The sequence below is a fragment of the Aulonocara stuartgranti genome (assembly GCF_965226115.1).
Source record: "Aulonocara stuartgranti genome assembly, chromosome: 2".
Taxonomy (NCBI): domain Eukaryota; kingdom Metazoa; phylum Chordata; class Actinopteri; order Cichliformes; family Cichlidae; genus Aulonocara; species Aulonocara stuartgranti.
Window position 1 is genome coordinate 2,371,669 of NC_138940.1, and position 16,696 is coordinate 2,388,364.

At 40.4% G+C, this 16,696-nt stretch overlaps 1 protein-coding gene across 1 annotated transcript; it reads right to left on the bottom strand.

The window, feature by feature from the left end:
• Positions 1-259: 259 nt before the first annotated feature.
• Positions 260-11,449, bottom strand: dnd1 (DND microRNA-mediated repression inhibitor 1). Its single transcript, XM_082547674.1, has 5 exons — positions 11,281-11,449; positions 8,662-8,767; positions 7,845-8,170; positions 6,244-6,376; positions 260-1,006 (listed from the first exon to the last, which is right to left on the bottom strand). The coding sequence occupies exons 1-5, from the start codon at positions 11,299-11,301 to the stop codon at positions 450-452; spliced, it is 1,143 nt and encodes a 380-aa protein (XP_082403800.1). The 5' UTR covers positions 11,302-11,449; the 3' UTR covers positions 260-449.
• Positions 11,450-16,696: the final 5,247 nt, after the last annotated feature.

Here is a 16,696-nt window from a genome sequence, read left to right on the forward strand (position 1 = left end):
CAATCCCAACAGATCTGTTTAGACTGAATCTATCCAAACAGGTTCTCTGTAAACGTGTCTGTCAGTTTAACATAAAATGCCGAACCAGTGAGGGGGTTAGTCTCAATCCACAACTTCAAAGATGCGTTAAGGTCTGGATGAGAGTCACTAGGCTTCATAACAGCATGAAGTGAGACAAGTAATAACTGCTTTACCATTTTCCTAAGTTAATTTAAATCTTTCATTCATTTGAAAGAAATGCCGACACTTTCTTTTCAAAGCTCATTTAATTAAAATGAGAACCAATCCAGTAACACAGAACACTAATGTACAGTAAAAATCATGCATAAAACAAACCACAAGTTCTAGTCAGAGAAACAAACTTGGTGCTACTCTAGTAAAAACATGCAGAAAAAGAAAGCACATAACACAAACGAGGTGAAACAGAACTGCAGGACGGCATCAGCTGTTCAGGGAGTGAGACCAGTGTTGTACATCTTCTGCAGGACCTGCTGGGCTACAGCCTTCTGAGCCTCCTCTAGCATGGTGCTGGCATTAGGACCCGGTAATATCATGACCAACCCCTTGAAAGTGGCAGTGATCCCGAGGATCTGCACCTTATAGGAGAAGTAGAGGAATCCATCAGGCCCAGCGTGGCTGTACTGCACTTCATAAAACGGCTGACCAACACCTGCTGTCTCACACAGCTTACTGAGAAGCATCACTGGGGATACTGCAAATACAAGATGGCCTTGGGTGGAGGAATCGGGGAAAGAGCATGTAGGGTGAGGGAGCTGAGGAGCAGTGGGCCCTCCCACTGCTCTGCAGAAACCTGCGGGTATGGATGCAGGGAGGGTCAGGAATGAAGGCGGGCCTGAGGGTTGTGGAGAACTGTGGTGCAGGGGCCCTAGGTGTGACGGCAACAGGCTCTTTGCACGTTTCTGAGGGCAGCGTGACTCGTCAGGGTTTGGCTTCTCTGTTGGCTGCCACTGGACTGACACACACATTGCAAACTGCTTCTTAAATGCTGGAGACACAAGAAAACAGTGAAGTAGTGAGTTTAGCAGGAAGAATGTTTCCTTCTACCAAAAATACAGTTTTTAAAAAAAAAAACCTAACAGATCAAATCTTAGAGATTAATTATAATATGAGACAGAACACAGCAGAATTAACACATTTAAAGGATTCAAATGAAAAGAACTGTCAAGTGTTAACAGTAAGATAGACATGCAAACTTAGAATTCCAAGTGGTTTCCACTGGAAGCCCCATCAGGCTCTTGGTTGATCCACTGGCCAAACCATTAAAAAAAGAAATTTGTGTTCATTTTTAGTTTAAAGTCAAAATTTCAACATTAAACTTGAAATAGTATTTTGAACTGTAATCTCCACATTTGGACTTTTCTCTCAAAGCCAAACGACTGCCGTGGCTCCTGCAGCCACTACGCTACGTGCATTTCAGTGAAACAAGTTGATCAGCTGTCTTATTGTATAAGCATATTGATCGAGGGTGTAATCCTTCCATCGGTCCACTCCCTGCCATTTCATTTGCACCAAGTTGACCGACTCTTCCAGGTTTGTGCGTTTTCATCTTCTGCACCTTCTTCTGCAGCTTTCTGCACCATGACTTCAACATCCTTGTGTGTCACCACACTAAGGTTATGTCCTAAAAGAGAAATGTCAATGTAACCAGAACTGATTCTAAAGTATGATTTTGCTAACTCACCTATGCAAGTGCTTTAATCTATAGATTTCTACTTTATTCTCCAAAAGATCAATGTATGATTTTGTTAATGTGGCCCCAATACTACTCCTTATTAATTACATAAAGTATGTTATCTCGTAGATAAGGTAGACTGTGCACTTGTGTGTGCATGTTTAAATCACTTGTGCATGAGTACGTACTGTTTTAAGCCTATATGGTGGCTGTAACGATGAAAACTGTTTGGCTTGGATGCAAAAGGTTTTGCTGCTGAAAACAAGACACTGGTGTAGTTGTTACAAATTAATGATGATAATTCATTGTCCAACCTAACAGCCCAAGATGAATGGCTCAGAGTTTTAATGGCCCATGGACATTTTATTAGCCTGTGAGGGGGGGGAGCAACAACAGCTACACACTTTAATACTCCATTTTACTTTAAATCTGAAAAATAATGTTATGAAGTCCTTGAGATAAAGATGGTTTAGTATCCTCCCTTCTTGCTCAAGTCCTCACTGTCACAGAAACTGGTGAGACTGCCATCAGCCTTTAGCAAACTAGCCAATTTAATTAAACATCAGAACAAATTAAGTCTGCATTAAATGCAGCTTCTGTAGATTTTCACCATGTAAAACAAACAGCTACAAAGTTCGCTTTTCTTTGCACAACTCTGCTAAACGCATACACAGACACTGTGTTGTTATCACTTGCCGATCTATTATTAATGCCGTCTTCCTTTTGCTTGTCCACCACTACGGTGTCCTGTTGGTTAGCAACCACCAGTTTGTCCGTCCGTATCTGGAAGTCTCACAGGATCTTAGCTCGGTCATCCTTCACCACCCTGGCTGCATCTCCCATTTTGACCTCAGGACTTCCAGGTTGTACTCAGCACAGACGTTTCTGTATAGACACTTGGTTATGGCGTTCCATGTCTGCCCTGCTAGCATTTTGCAGCCTGCTGTTATGTGCTTATGTGATAGTCTGCATATCCTGCACCTGGGGTTTGCCTGGTGTGGTAGACCCCAGTGCAGATCAAACTTGTGATTAGAACTTGTTCCAGTGCTGCCATGATTTGTGCCTCTATGGCGTCTTTCAGTCCAGCTTTGTCCAGCGCTGGTAGGACTTCTCCATACATCAACCACGTCTTCCACCTGTCCTCTCATGGTGGTTCCTCTTCTTTCTTGGGTTTCTGCTACCCGAGGTATTTAGTTCTGAACATCTTCCTGATGTAACTTATGGATCTTTGTTTTTTCCATTCTGGATAGTGGTTCTGACACGCACTAGTCCTCAGCCACCTTTGTTTCACTTAGCACGCAGTCTTGGAGCGCTGGATTGGAGGAGCTTCTTTGTCTTTTAGCTTCCATCTCCTCTTTTGGCCAGATACTTGTAGCTGTCCTCAATGTGTGCATGGTTACCTTCTACACTTCTCCAGTCTTCATTATAGATCCTAGTGTTATGGATCAGTGAGTTGACGTCTTGTTCACTCCTGGCATACAGCAGTGTATACTATAAATGCATACACTATAGTTGTGTTAACATCACAAATATTCATCATGCTTGTTTCAATAGTGGTCTAATTCTTTTTGACATTACAGACCTTTAACCTCCTAGGACCTGCGTCCACATATGTGGACATCACATTTTGGGTTATTTAGAGTAAAATACTCAATTTTGCTCTATGAGGGCCTGATATCCACTTACGAGGACATTATGCTGCTACTGTTCTATCAAAATTTTAAACGAATATCCTCATATGTGGCTCTGATTTTTCTTAGAAACAAAAATAAGGTAAAAAAAAATAAAAATCTAGTAATTCTTTGTTTTTACATTCATCGGGCCCCAATCAGCCCAAATATCAAAGAGAAATTCAAAATGCATGTCGTGGAAGAGTTTGGGTCTTAGGAGGTTAAGCTCTAGTACTATTCACTGATCTTAAAAGATGAAAGTGAAAATGAAACATTTATTGACACCAATTAGAAAACTTAAAGCTAAAAACATGAGATTCAGTTTATAATTTGAAAAAAAGAAAAAGAGCACTTACTAGGAAGCATCTTAAAAATATATTTCAGCTGTATGTTCTTATTAAAAATATTCAAAGGAGCTTGCAAAGAAAAGCATCTGGACTTCTTTAAGGACCCCCTGATGATCCTCTTTTGTCCTTTTGTCCCTCTGTGGGGGGTTATCTCCCACTTGACTCCCATTTGACCTTAGAACTGAAGAAGCTTCTCGGATGAGAGGTGAAACGTCTTCAAGCAACTTAAAGAAGTCCAGACGCTTTTCTTTGCAAGCTCCTTTGGCTACGATGACCTGGATGACTGAGAACCTTCACAGACATATTAAAAATATTAAAACTCCAAGTGATGAAACAAAGAATGATAAAAGCATAAAAATAAGCTGAATCACATTATACGAGCGAATTTGTTGAAACTTCTCGGGGTGCTCAGAAACAATATTCAAAGGTATTCAATCAGGTCTTTCACAAGGGTCATAAAACTGTTGTTCTTCCTGACGCCATAGTTGAGCAATGTATCATAAATTATTATTTTTGATGCTTCATACTGATGAATTTCTGAAATTCAAGATGCATACTGACAGTGAACATAAAGATATAGGGACCTAGATACTCCCTCTGCTCTGCTCTGTCATTGTTACGTTTTTTCATTTCAAAAAGCTTGTGTTATGTATAATGCAGGATTTAGACTTAAGATTTACTGTAGAGGTCCACAAATTTAGATTTAGCTTTGAAGGACTCACAACTCTGAGCTCTCAAAGCATTTTATACAACTGAGTTATGTTTGGACACCGCTTCATATGGACTTGCATGGATATGGATATTTAGTGATTTAGAATATAATGTAATAAGCAGTGTTGGGCAAGTTACTTTGAAAAGGTAGTTATAGTTACTTCATACACGTAACTGAGTTAAAAACTGAGTTACAATACTATAAAAGTAATTACTAGGAAAAGTAACTATTGTGTTACTTTAAAATAAATAAGTTTAATAATAAGTTGAACCCTCTGGGGTCCAGGGTATAATTGGCTGTTTCTGAGTACTTTTGATTTGACCTCTACATTTCACCTTTAAAAACTGTTTACTTCGCCTTGTTTGGTATCATCCTTTTCTGCACAACCAGTTATTTTCCCCCCATTTTGACAAACTGTATTAACACAATTTATCTAAAAATCAGACTATAAAACAAAATCAGCGTAGAAGTTATTTTACTGTAACGACCACAAACATGTTTATTGGATCATTTTCACAACTTAAAATGTAAATTTTTAAACTTATGCACAAGTTATGCAAACAACAGAGTTGTATGCAGGTATTTACCTAAAAATGTGGTGGTTTTCTTTTTTTCAACATTACAAACACACAGAACAATCAGGTGTTCTGCATCAAATAAGATACGAGAAATTATTTGTGCCACTCCAATAAGAATAATTTCTGTCCACTATAAGACAGTGGAGCACATCCCAGCCTGATACCTGCAGGCCTGACAGCAGGAGGTGTATCACTCCTGTTTTCTACCTGGAGACAGCGTTTACACTGCAGTCTGTCTGGAGCAGCGGCCTCATCGATCTGACACAAAACAAAACAACTTACACTACACACTAACTACACACTCCAAACACGCTGAACATCAGAAATCTCTCTCCCTACTTCCCCCTCTTCCTAAACAACCAAACGCCATGTTGCATATAATTTTTTGATTGGTCGACATGTTACATTTTTCCACCAATAGGAAAGGGGTGTTTTTTCCTTCTCTTTTTTTGGTCACAAGCAGAGAGTGCTTGCAAGCGCTTTCCTTAGAAAATGTCATTTCTAAGGTTTCTTCCTGCAGTAAACAACAGTATTCAGGAAAATAAAAATATTGCATATATTTTTTATAATAACTCTGGTTTTACGTGGTCGAGCAACACAATTTAAAGACTGCTATATGATCTGAAGTCCCCACTTTCTTGTCTTGGGCTTACATAGCATCTTGTTGCCATGTCATCTTAAATTGGTCAAATGATTCGTTTACCATGACTACGTTATTCTTCCTCAGCCAATCAGCAGAACTTGTGTGATTGTTTCTCCCCCCAGCTCCAAGTAGGCTGAAGACAGCTTCAACCATCTGTCTGCTGAAAAATCATAACGTGTCCGCATCGCATTCTCTTGTTAGTAACGGTAACGGCGTCGTAACGATAAAAATAGTAATTACATTACGAACACTGTTACTTTTAATGCCATTATTCTTGCAATGTGAGAATTATGCATTTGTAGGACATTTTCTAGTGTTTACCAGCTGATTAGCTTTTGGGGAGCTCCACTTCACAAATAACCATTTTACTTATTTTCATGCTACAATTTGTATTTTAATTGAAAACTGAACTGACTTGTGAATAAAATGACTTCTGACTTAAGACCTAGTTTTCTGCTCTCCATACCAAGTGATTATGAGAGTGGAGTAACAGTGCACAACCAGAAACTGGTTTGTAACCAAGTGACACCCAGGCTGGCATAGAAATGGGACCATGATCAATATTAAGTCACTCATCTATATGAACAAGAGCTCCCATACCTTCCACCAGCACTTTCTTAGCCATAGAAGCTGCATGGTGAGATGAGAACGCAACAGTAGCAGATAACCCCTCGATACCAGGTCCAGCCTTCAGGGAAACTCTCTCCACACCCTCTACCAGCACACGCAGCACCTAGAAGCAAAGCATGGTCACTCAGAAGACAACATTCATCCACACAGCAGTTAAATGACAACCTCAATACCAGATGTGACTGAAGGGCCAGACATCTATAAACACCTACTGTATTTTCATGTTTAGGTGGAAGCTAGCGAGCTAACTTCCTGCTAACTTCTAACTCCATTAAATGTAATAAATTCTGTTTTCATGGATGCCTGGATGTTAAACTTAATTGTTACACCTGGTAAAGCAGCAACACTGATCATTTTATTACAGATGAAAGAATTTCGACAATTTTTAACTCTCAGTGATGCCGCAGTGTTCGTTTGACTTTGGACCTGAACCTGATGGAGTTTAGGACCCAGATTACTCTGCGAGGCTCCTGCCTACAGTAGCTGTAATGCTCCAACAATCCATCAAGCGGTGCGGCTTCGTAGCAACCAAAGTCGTGCTAAAACAAGTTTTGACAGGTTTTTGAGCGCCGTGTAGCACATAAAATCGGTTTGAGGTCAGTAAGCAGAACCAGAATTCAGACATAAGGCGCACTGTCGATTTTTGAGAAAATTAAAGGATTTTAAGTGCGCCTTATAGTGCAGAAAATACGGTATATCATCTATAACCCTTTCAAATACAGTACATGTACTGCAGAGAGGTTTTTTTTGGCCTTCTTTTGTTTTGCACTCGTTTCCTTGCATGCACACACTGCACATCATGTCCAGGTATTCCATGGGTAGCTGACAAGTCTTTGGAAATCACCTTGCTGTTGGAAAAACTATTTTGCCCATCAAACTCTTATCATACACAGGGGAAACTGGTCAATCTTCATAGTTGATTTGCTTTTCTTCAATTACCCCACCCCACCTCCCCACCTGGATGGCTGGGTGTGTGTGCAAGTTGTGAACATGGGAAACACCTGGCTAGGATATATTATGAGAAGAAGGCAAGCCAGTCCGAGGCAGTGTAATAGTTTGGCCAGTGTTTGTTGAGAATCCTTGGGTCCTGGCACCCATGTGGATGTTACTTTGACATGTACCACCAAACATTGTTGCAGACCATGTACAGCTTTCCCTGATGGTGCCGTGTCACAATGCAAAAATGGTTCAGGAATGGTTTGAGGAGCACAACACTGAGTTTGAGGCATTGACCTGGCCTCCAAATTCTTCTGATATCAATCTAACCAAGCATCTGTTGGATAAAAAAAAAAGATCCAATCCAGTCGAGAGGCATACACACTAACCAACCCTGCATCAGAGTGGACTTTGAGTGACTTAAGACACGAACACAGAAGTACCAGCTGTTATGGGTTAACTAGCACTGCCTTTAACTTGGAAACACTGACAACCTCCTGCTCATTCACTAATGTATTGGTGCATAGAGATGTGGGTGATAGATGATGTGTGCCATTTCTTACTGGGTGACACAGAATGAATTTCACCCCTTTCCCTCGTCAACACACTCAAAACACTCCACAGTTCAGCTATACCTGCAGTATGTCTTCTTGCCTAGTGGACGCAGGCAAACCTCCAATACAAAGGTGTCGCTTCTCTGTGCTCCGCCGTACACTGATGCGGTAGCCAGGCTCCAACATGTGACCGTGCAGCTGCCGTATGGCTTCAGCAACTACAGCAGCTGAGCCATATTTGGCATACGCAAAGCCGCGGTTCTGCCCACTGAAGTTCATCATCAGCCGGAACTCCCAGAGTGGTCCAATGGAGCTGAACAGGGGAATCAGGATGTCCTCGTACGCGTCCCGTGGGATCTGGCTGATGAAGACTTCACAGCGCGGTCCTGGCGTGGCACCTTCCCACACTGACCATGAAACAGAGGAAATGGTATGGCTGATTATGCAATTTTAAAATTCAAGCTCATGCAATGCAAAATGTACAACAAATCCTTAGTGCACTTTACAAAGCAAGTCCGTGTCTTTACAATAGAGTGACATGTGAGCAAGCCGGGCTTTTCTTGTTTCAGCTGGAAATAAGATCAAACTGACTTTTAAGTCCGTGGCCATCAAGTATTTCCACATTTAGCTTTTAGAGATTTTTTTTATATATCAACCGAGTCTTTTCACAGCTGCATTTTACAAACAAAAGCAGCTGATTCATTTTTACCTTTGAGAAATCTATATCATTATTGGCACTTGGTGGCAGTGGTGAAATGTTGAAAATCTGAGCCAAAAACTCAATATTTCTTAATGCTCAAGAGAACAGGCAGTGTTGGTACTACTGCGGTGAAGATTCGAGAACAAATTCTATTATATTAAATTAGGCAAAGAAATATGGAGACGCAGATTCTCTCACCCTCAGGTGGTCCTCCATATTTCCTCTGGCCATTAACTTGAGTCAGCGTTGTGTTGGTTGCTTTCAACCAGATTTCCAGGGCCTGCACCCGTTCAAGGTTCAGCACCTGATGTGGAAACAAAATAGAACCAGCACAAGTCCATCATCTTCATGTGTACTACCAAGTGAGTCCAAAATACTTTGTTTTTTCGATTTATGATATGCAGTCACATAAAGCTGCTCATCCATTTGCCAAGTTTCCCTGATATAGGTTTGAGTGTGTTCACATGAATGAGGTATTGTTGGCAGCATCTGACCAATCACACTGATTATTATACCAGCAGCAAGGCCTCACTTTCAAATGCTAGAAAAAAAGCAGACCCAGACAGTTTGGAGCCCCTCCTTTAAAAGCTGGCTGCTGATTTTAATTGCACCAGCAGTTACTTTTCTAATCTTTTGAATACCAATTTAATTCTAACCATATGAAAATCTGCTCTACTCCTGTTAAAGTTGTGGAAACTAGTGAACAGCTGAAAGACTTCCTGACTGTAAATAAGACTTTAGGTGACTTTCAGTGATGCTTCAGGGCAAATTAATGTACAACTAAAGCAGCCTTAAAAGCAATAAATGATTTCATAAATTCAGTTGAAAACAATGCTGTGCAGCCTTGACATTTGATACAGTTGATCATAAAAAGTCTTAAAGACAGCTGAATGGTTCTAAACGTCTCTCTCAGGCAGGTCTGAGAGGCAGGTCGGGGTGTATGGGTAGAAGGACTTTGTTCTAGCTTGGTTTATGTCACAACAGGAGTTATCCAGGGTTCTGTTCTTGGATCACTGTTATTCATTTTATATATAAAACAATCGTAGTAATAATATCGCTACAGCACATTCTCATTTTATGCTGGTGATATGCTGATGTACTACTTTGTACCTACTCATAGCCAGGCTCTATTTCAGCTTTCACTACACTACAGCATAACCTGTGCAGAAACGCGTTTTGAATATTGACAACATCAAACTGACGATCTTCTCAAAGGAAAACTAAACCTTTTATGTACAGTTCAGGCAACTTTAGAATAAAGTCCTGTTTGTCCTGTGAGGCAAGAATAACACTCGTTCTCCCTTTTTTCATGTCTGTACTTAATTACAATGATGTGATTTATATGCACGCATGCTCAGAATGCCTACAGGCTGGATTCTGTCCATCATGGAGCACTAAGATTTATTATTTATAAGAGTTTTAAAGCTCTTACTCACCACTCTACATCACATGTGTGGGCAACTGGTCTTCTTTGTCATGTTGTAGATTCAACCACTGGTATATTCTTATTTATGAGGTGATTCTTGGTTTGTTCCATCTAATTTATAGACTTGCATTCTTTGAAAAAAATAATAAATAAAGGGACGTTATCCTCTCAGATCCCAAGAGTTATTATAGCAGCTCTCGAGTTCATTCTGTGTCTGAAATAAGCTGTTTGGCTCACTTTAAAATAACCTTTTTCCCATTGGCAGCATCTTGCAAACAAACAATTTTAACAATAGGCTGATGATGCTCATCTGCTCCTCTGGTGTGTTTGAGATGACAACATGAGGATCATCTGGAGTGCTCCAGCCACGCTTAGTTGAGTCAGTGTTTTTAATAAATGATCACCTGAGGCTGACACAAGCTCTTGCTGTCAGACATGTCTGGTCTTGTTTTAGTATTGTGTGTTTGATATGCTCTTTGCTAGCACATGCCAGACTTTTTCTACCTTAACTCTCTTTTTACACCAGCTATCTGCAGTCCTCTGTGCCTGCCCAGCAAGTGTGCACGTTGACCTTTATACACTAAATTGAAATGGTCTGAAACGCTATTAAGTGGGAAAGCAAATGTATCATATTTGCATGGGTGACTTGTCATTTCTTTATGACAAATACAGTAATAATAACTGTAGTGTAGAGCCATTTACGCAAAACCCAACGAATGAATCAAGTGATGTGAATAGTGGGCTCTACAGGTGAACAGAAAATGCTGCTTGATGACTTGCAAACATCAATGTCAAACCTGTCTTTTTCTTTGATAAATGTATTGTTGATTTACTTGCGCCAAACTCAATTGTTTATTTAAACCATATGTTGGCATTTAATATGTTTAAAGACAATGAAATTGAACTATATAGATACTGTGCCCACTTTGATACATTTTTGTTCATTTCTATTGGAATGGAAAACCATGAACCAAAATCAGGCACAAGCTTGGCATTCCCAGCCAGTACTTGAAGAAAAAAAAGGGAAAGAATGTTGGTAGTTTTCACTACAGCTGAACAAAACACTGACTGAGGCTTTATTTCTATAATTAGCTGCAGGTGGGCCCTCATCGGGGAAAACAGCAGAGCGTCACCGCTGGAAACACAAGCTAAACGAATCGCGTAAAGCACAGGAAAACGCTTCAAGAGCTGTAGCCAACTCTGCCAGCGACTTTTTATTTTAACCAAAACAGACTTGCGCCTTCATTTCTGCTTAGATGACAAAACTTTTTTTCCTTTTCACGTGCCTGCTTCCACTTATTTCCTAGCTAAACGACATATTTAAAAAGTCTAAAATCAAACAAACAGAAAAAAAAGAAAAACTTGAAAGGAAAAGGATATTCCAGAATTACCTGGCTTTGCTTGTTTTCCATCGTCTCTGCGTGGTTGTGCGCACAGCGACGCAACTTTGTAGCCCGTTTCCAACTGCAGAAGTCCTTCTATTGGCCAGCAGCTTCCACTCGACGCTGTGGCTTTAGTGCCCACTGACCCGTGGGCGGGGCCTAGCATAGCCCGTCGCTAAGGTGTGGAATGAAATTTTGTGACAAATAGCAAGAAACGGCTGTATGGAGGACTGCTTCTAAACTTCTTTGTAACCTATTGTGCATTGTCTCTCTTTATCATTTATCTGTGCCACTCTTATTATATATGTTAATTGTTATCAACATATACATCATTTCCACAATATTGTTTTTTTGTAATCTTCAAGTCAACTGACTGTGTAAAAAGGAAAAAGGAAAGTGCTTTTGTCAGTAAGACTGGAAAAGAGCTCCCACATTAATAAAGTCTGGTCTATTTAAAGCTTGGAAAGAAAGCTGGCAAAAATGCTGCATAAAGTGGTTTTTATGGGATGGCCCGTTTGCCTGCACTGAGCTCTGTTGCCACAAGGAGGCGGTGTACATGGTATGTCAGGTCTGTGGCCACCAGTGATGGGAATAACGCCGTTACGAGTAACGGCGTTACTAACGCTTTGGCACAACACCTCGAGCTAGGGGGCAAAACAATCACATGAGTGATGCTGCTTGACTGACGAAGAATAAAGTAGTGTGGTAAGCCGATCACATGAGCACTTCAAGATGACAAAGCAACAATGTGATATATACCAGGTTTTAAATTGTGTTGATGGGCCAGTAAAACCAGAGTCATGATAAACAATATGTACGCGTGTTTTTTCCTGGATAGTTTCGTCACGTTTAACGTCTAAGGAAGCGCAGCGAGCGCTCTCTGCTTATGAGCAAAACATAAAAAAAAAAAAAAAAAAAAATCCCTGCCCGCTCGTGAAAAAATGCACCATGTCGACCAATCAAAAATCATATGGCAACATGACGTTTGGTTGTTTAGGAAGAGAGAGAGAGTTTTGAGATGTGAGAGATTTGTGACGTTTGTCGTGTTTGGAGTGTGTAGTTAATGTGTTGTCTTGTGTAGTTCATGTGTTGTCTTGTGTAGTTAGTGTGTAGTGTTGTGGATAGTTTTGTGTTGTGTGTCAGAACAATGATGCGGCTGCTGTCTCCAGGTAGAAACAGGAGTGACACACCTGCTGCTGTCAGAGCTGCAGGTATCAGGCTGTGATGTTTCCTTTATAGTGGACAGAAATATTTGCAGTGGCACAAATAACTTGTGTGGCATCTTATTGAAGAACAGCTGATTGTTCTGTAAATAGTTTATTTTAAAAAATCAAGGTAAAAGGTAAATGGCTGCAAATATCTTTGCTGTTTGCAAAACTTGTGCACAGGATTTTAAAATTGACCATTTATATTTACATGTAAAGTTATAAAATATGATTCATTAAACATCTTTGTGGTTGTTACAGTAAAAAATAAAACTTTTTCTACTCGGATTTTATGTTTTTTGTCTGATTTTAGATCAGTTGTGTTAACACAGTTTGTCAAAATGAAAACATGACTGTAAATTCAGACATGTGAGGTTGTGCTGATGAGACCAAACAAGGCAAATAAACAGTTTTTAAAGGTGAAATGTGGAGGAAACATCAGAAGTAGTTAAAAATGGCCAATTGTACCCTGGACCCCAGAGGTTTTTTTTTTTAAAGCAATGTAATAGTTACTTTTGTATGGCTGGGTCTGAAGTACACTGGGGTGTCATCTTTGGAGAAGACTTTCCTGAGTTCCTCTGATATACCTGCTACATAAAGGATGACAATATTATTCCGGTTGTCCTTCTGATTCTCCTTAGTTGATGTCTGACCTTTTCTGTGCATCTTTGCTGATTTGATGAAAGCCCAATCGTGATAACCACATGTTTAAAGACATTTCTTTACATGCGTGTTCCTTTTCTTTCCCTTCTTCCTTTGGGGGGAACATTTTCTGCCTGGTGTTACAGGGTCCTGAAAGTTTATGCTCCAGAGGGTGGTGGGAGTCAAAGAGGAGGTACCGGTATTTGTATGTGGTATATATTCAGGTTTCCATTCTCCTCAATGTGCACAGCACAGTCCAGAAATAGCAAACTATTATCCTTTGTATCTTCGCTGGTGAAAGTTATGTTTCTTTTGATGTGATGCAGGGTGTTACCCACAAGGGGAGCAAGGATGATGGCAAGGTGATTGGAAATGTTGTAGGTGGCAGAGTTTATACTGCTGACAATGGGTCTGAGTGGGATTCCTTCTTTGTGAATGTTTGGAAGTCCGTAACTAGAGGGTATAGCATCCCCTGGGTACTGATGGGATATGAAAGGCGGTCAACTGATAACTTTCTTTTTGTTGTTGCTTGTGGGGTCCCATTTTAGGGCTTCGTTGGCATTGCTGTCACTGAGGAGTGTAGGAATTTGTGTGTGATAATCCGTTGTCTTTAGAACAACAGTGCACCTCCCCCTGTCAGACGGTAATATAGGGATGTTTTGGCTGTCACTTCCCTAATGACCTTCATTTCTTGTATTGTAAGCTAGGTGGTTTCTTCACCCATTTTTCTTGACTATCCTCAGTTGTGGTGTCTTTCTTTTCTTGTCTGTATTATCTAGGCATGAACTAGGAAATATACGTTTTTCTTTGCAATTTATGGAATTTCTGGAGTTGACTTTAACGTGTTGGGCCCGCTGAGCCTGGTTCACAAACATAAAAACTTAAAGAGGGGAGGGTGGGAGTAGGGCTGGTATTACCATACTGTTCATGGTAATACCGTGAAATATGGCGATAGAATATGGGTAAAACGCGCATGCGCAGTGCCTTTGTTTTCATACGCACATGATGGCGCCCGTTCAAATACAATTGACCTATTTAATGTCGTATACAGACATATTTCCACATACACACATTCCATGAATAAAAGTAATCATAACAAATCATAATAACTTTTGTGATTTGAAATCATCACACACATATATGTTTGAAGTATTCCACAAGATGTCAGTGTTGGATAAAGTCTGTTCTCGCCTGCAGCAGGAGACCACTCTGTGTCGTTTCTATGGGCTGAATAACAGCTGTTATCCATTTAGGTTTGACATTGATAAACATTATGAAATCGTACAGTTCTGTTCAAATGTAGAGTTCTGACAATGACAGAGACACAGCCAGTCAGTGTTTCTGCAGGCACAGTGATCAGTGAAAGAGCAAGTTTAAAGTGTAAGCCATAGAAAAATCCTTCACTATGAAAAGCTGTCTGGTCACTGAGCTGAGATCTGAAAGTTGAGGATGTCTGCTTCACCCACAAAGAGGAGTTTTTCTTTACTGCCTATTGCAGGAGAAAATATAGCAGAACTGTTGCATTGTCAGCAACACCAACATTATTTTCAGAAAGAGAATTTCTGCATTATACAGAAGCAAAATGCTGCCAAACTGCTGACTTTGATTTTCAGCTGAGCTATCTGTTTTAGTTAAACGAGCAGTCTCTGTCCCCTCTGCCTATGAGTGTGTGTGTGTGTGTCGCCTGGCTTCCTCATATTACTGCTACACACACCAAATATAATGGACCGGTACGTATGTAGAGCCTTTCTACTCAATTTGAGCACTCTCTCCATCCAGTCACACACACTTTCATAAGGTGATTTCATCTACATCCAAGCATTCAGACACACGCTCTGACATCAAGTGGTGGCCTACAGTAAAGAGAGCTCAGCGTAAAAGCTCACCTATCGTTCGATCACAGCTCTTTTGAATGAGATTGCAGATACAAGTGCTGGAAATGAGCTTTACCCGAAGGGTGGCTGGCTTCTCCCTCAGAGATAGGGTGAGGAGCTCAGCCATCCAGAGGCACCGCTACTCTACATTGAAAGAAGGCAGTTGAGGTGCTTTGGGCATCTGACAAGGATGCTTCCTGGGGACCATCTGGGTGAGATGTTCTGGGTGCAGACCCAGGACACGCCAGAGATATATCTCTTAGCTACCTAGGGAATGCCTCCCTGTAACTTCTGACACCACTCGTAGCAGGGTGGCCTTTTGTGGCTGGATTTACAGTGAGGAAGACCAAGATGGTGGAAGCAAGATGCATTTATTTGCCTATATAGCTCTGAGGCCATGACAATCAGCCCTCTCACAGCACAAACAATCCCTCTGCTAATGACGACTGGCAGCCTGAAATACTCTCAGCTGTTAAGGACTAAAGCGTTTATTTTCCTGGTGAGTTTTCCAACTTCCAACCTTCCACCAACAATAAACCATTTTAATAAATAAATATAGACATACATTTTACCATTTTCATATGATTAAACATTTTTACACTTTACCCTTACACCTTAAAATCATTACAAAAACACCAAAAGCCCATGAACAGAGATTCCCCACACTCCCTTAACCCACAGCCTCTGCTGGAACCTTTAAATGGTGTCCAGACCCCCGGGGAAACATTTGCCCAGACACCCTGGAGAGGACACAGGAAAGACAGGTGAGTAATCACATTTCAACAGCAACTTCTTTGCATCACCTTTACCTCTAGACTTTGCACACACATTTGCCTATTAGGTTTTCCTTAATAGTAGACCTCATTTTCTCCCAGTAACAGTTGTTTCCTCCTCACAGACAACCACCACACTTCCTGATGAGGAGCAGCTGTGCCTACCTTCTAATTATTAAAATACTCAATAAATAATTAAACCTCTTGTGTGCAAATAGTTATTGATGTGCAAATCTATTCTTAAAGTGCAGTGCTAAATAAAGTGCAAGTAAAATGCTTTTAATAAAGTGCAAAGGTGCACCCAAAGTGCTGTACAATTTATAATACCAGTAATACCAGTAAAAGAGTCCTCTTCCTTGCACTCCCCTGGATAGAGGAGGTGGCTAGAGAAGATGGAGGTCTGGGGTTCTCTTCTCAGGATGCTGCAATCACATCCAGGCTCTGGATAAGCAGAAGAAGAAGGATGGACGTGTTTACCTTCCCTTGCGTCACCTGTTTCAGTGGTTTCTCTTTCCATTTGTGCTTCAGTTGCCTGAAGCTTGTACATGACAGCACTGTAAACATGGATCTTGTTGCTTTGACTGAATTAAGTTATAGCTAGTGTAGCTTCAAATTACCTACACTTAAATGACTTAATTACTTATATAATATAATTTGGATTAAAAAAGAGAGGATAAAGTTAAAAACTTAAAACACGGCAGTTGAACCGAGTTTATCAAGTTTTTTCAAATGTGAAACAAACTGGCTCCACATAAAATATTACTTAACCTACACTACCAAGCATCGTTTAGATTATGTGACCTTTTCCAGAACTTACTAAAACAAGAACATACCCATAAAGCTGCTATAATGTCACAGTGAATGAATCTATCCTAAACATAATACACACGAAAATACCTGGAGATCTCTTTCAAATCAAGAGTTTAATTGC

What these genes read in the sequence shown, in the direction of transcription:
- dnd1 (XM_082547674.1), bottom strand. Translation starts at nt 11,301, where the DNA reads ATGGAAAACAAGCAAAGCCAG. An exon ending in TGGAAAACAAGCAAAGCCAG is followed by an intron (nt 8,768 to 11,280) that starts GTAATTCTGGAA and finishes TTTCCACATCAG; the next exon opens with GTGCTGAACCTTGAACGGGT. An exon ending in GGCAAGAAGACATACTGCAG is followed by an intron (nt 6,377 to 7,844) that starts GTATAGCTGAAC and finishes CTTTGCTTCTAG; the next exon opens with GTGCTGCGTGTGCTGGTAGA.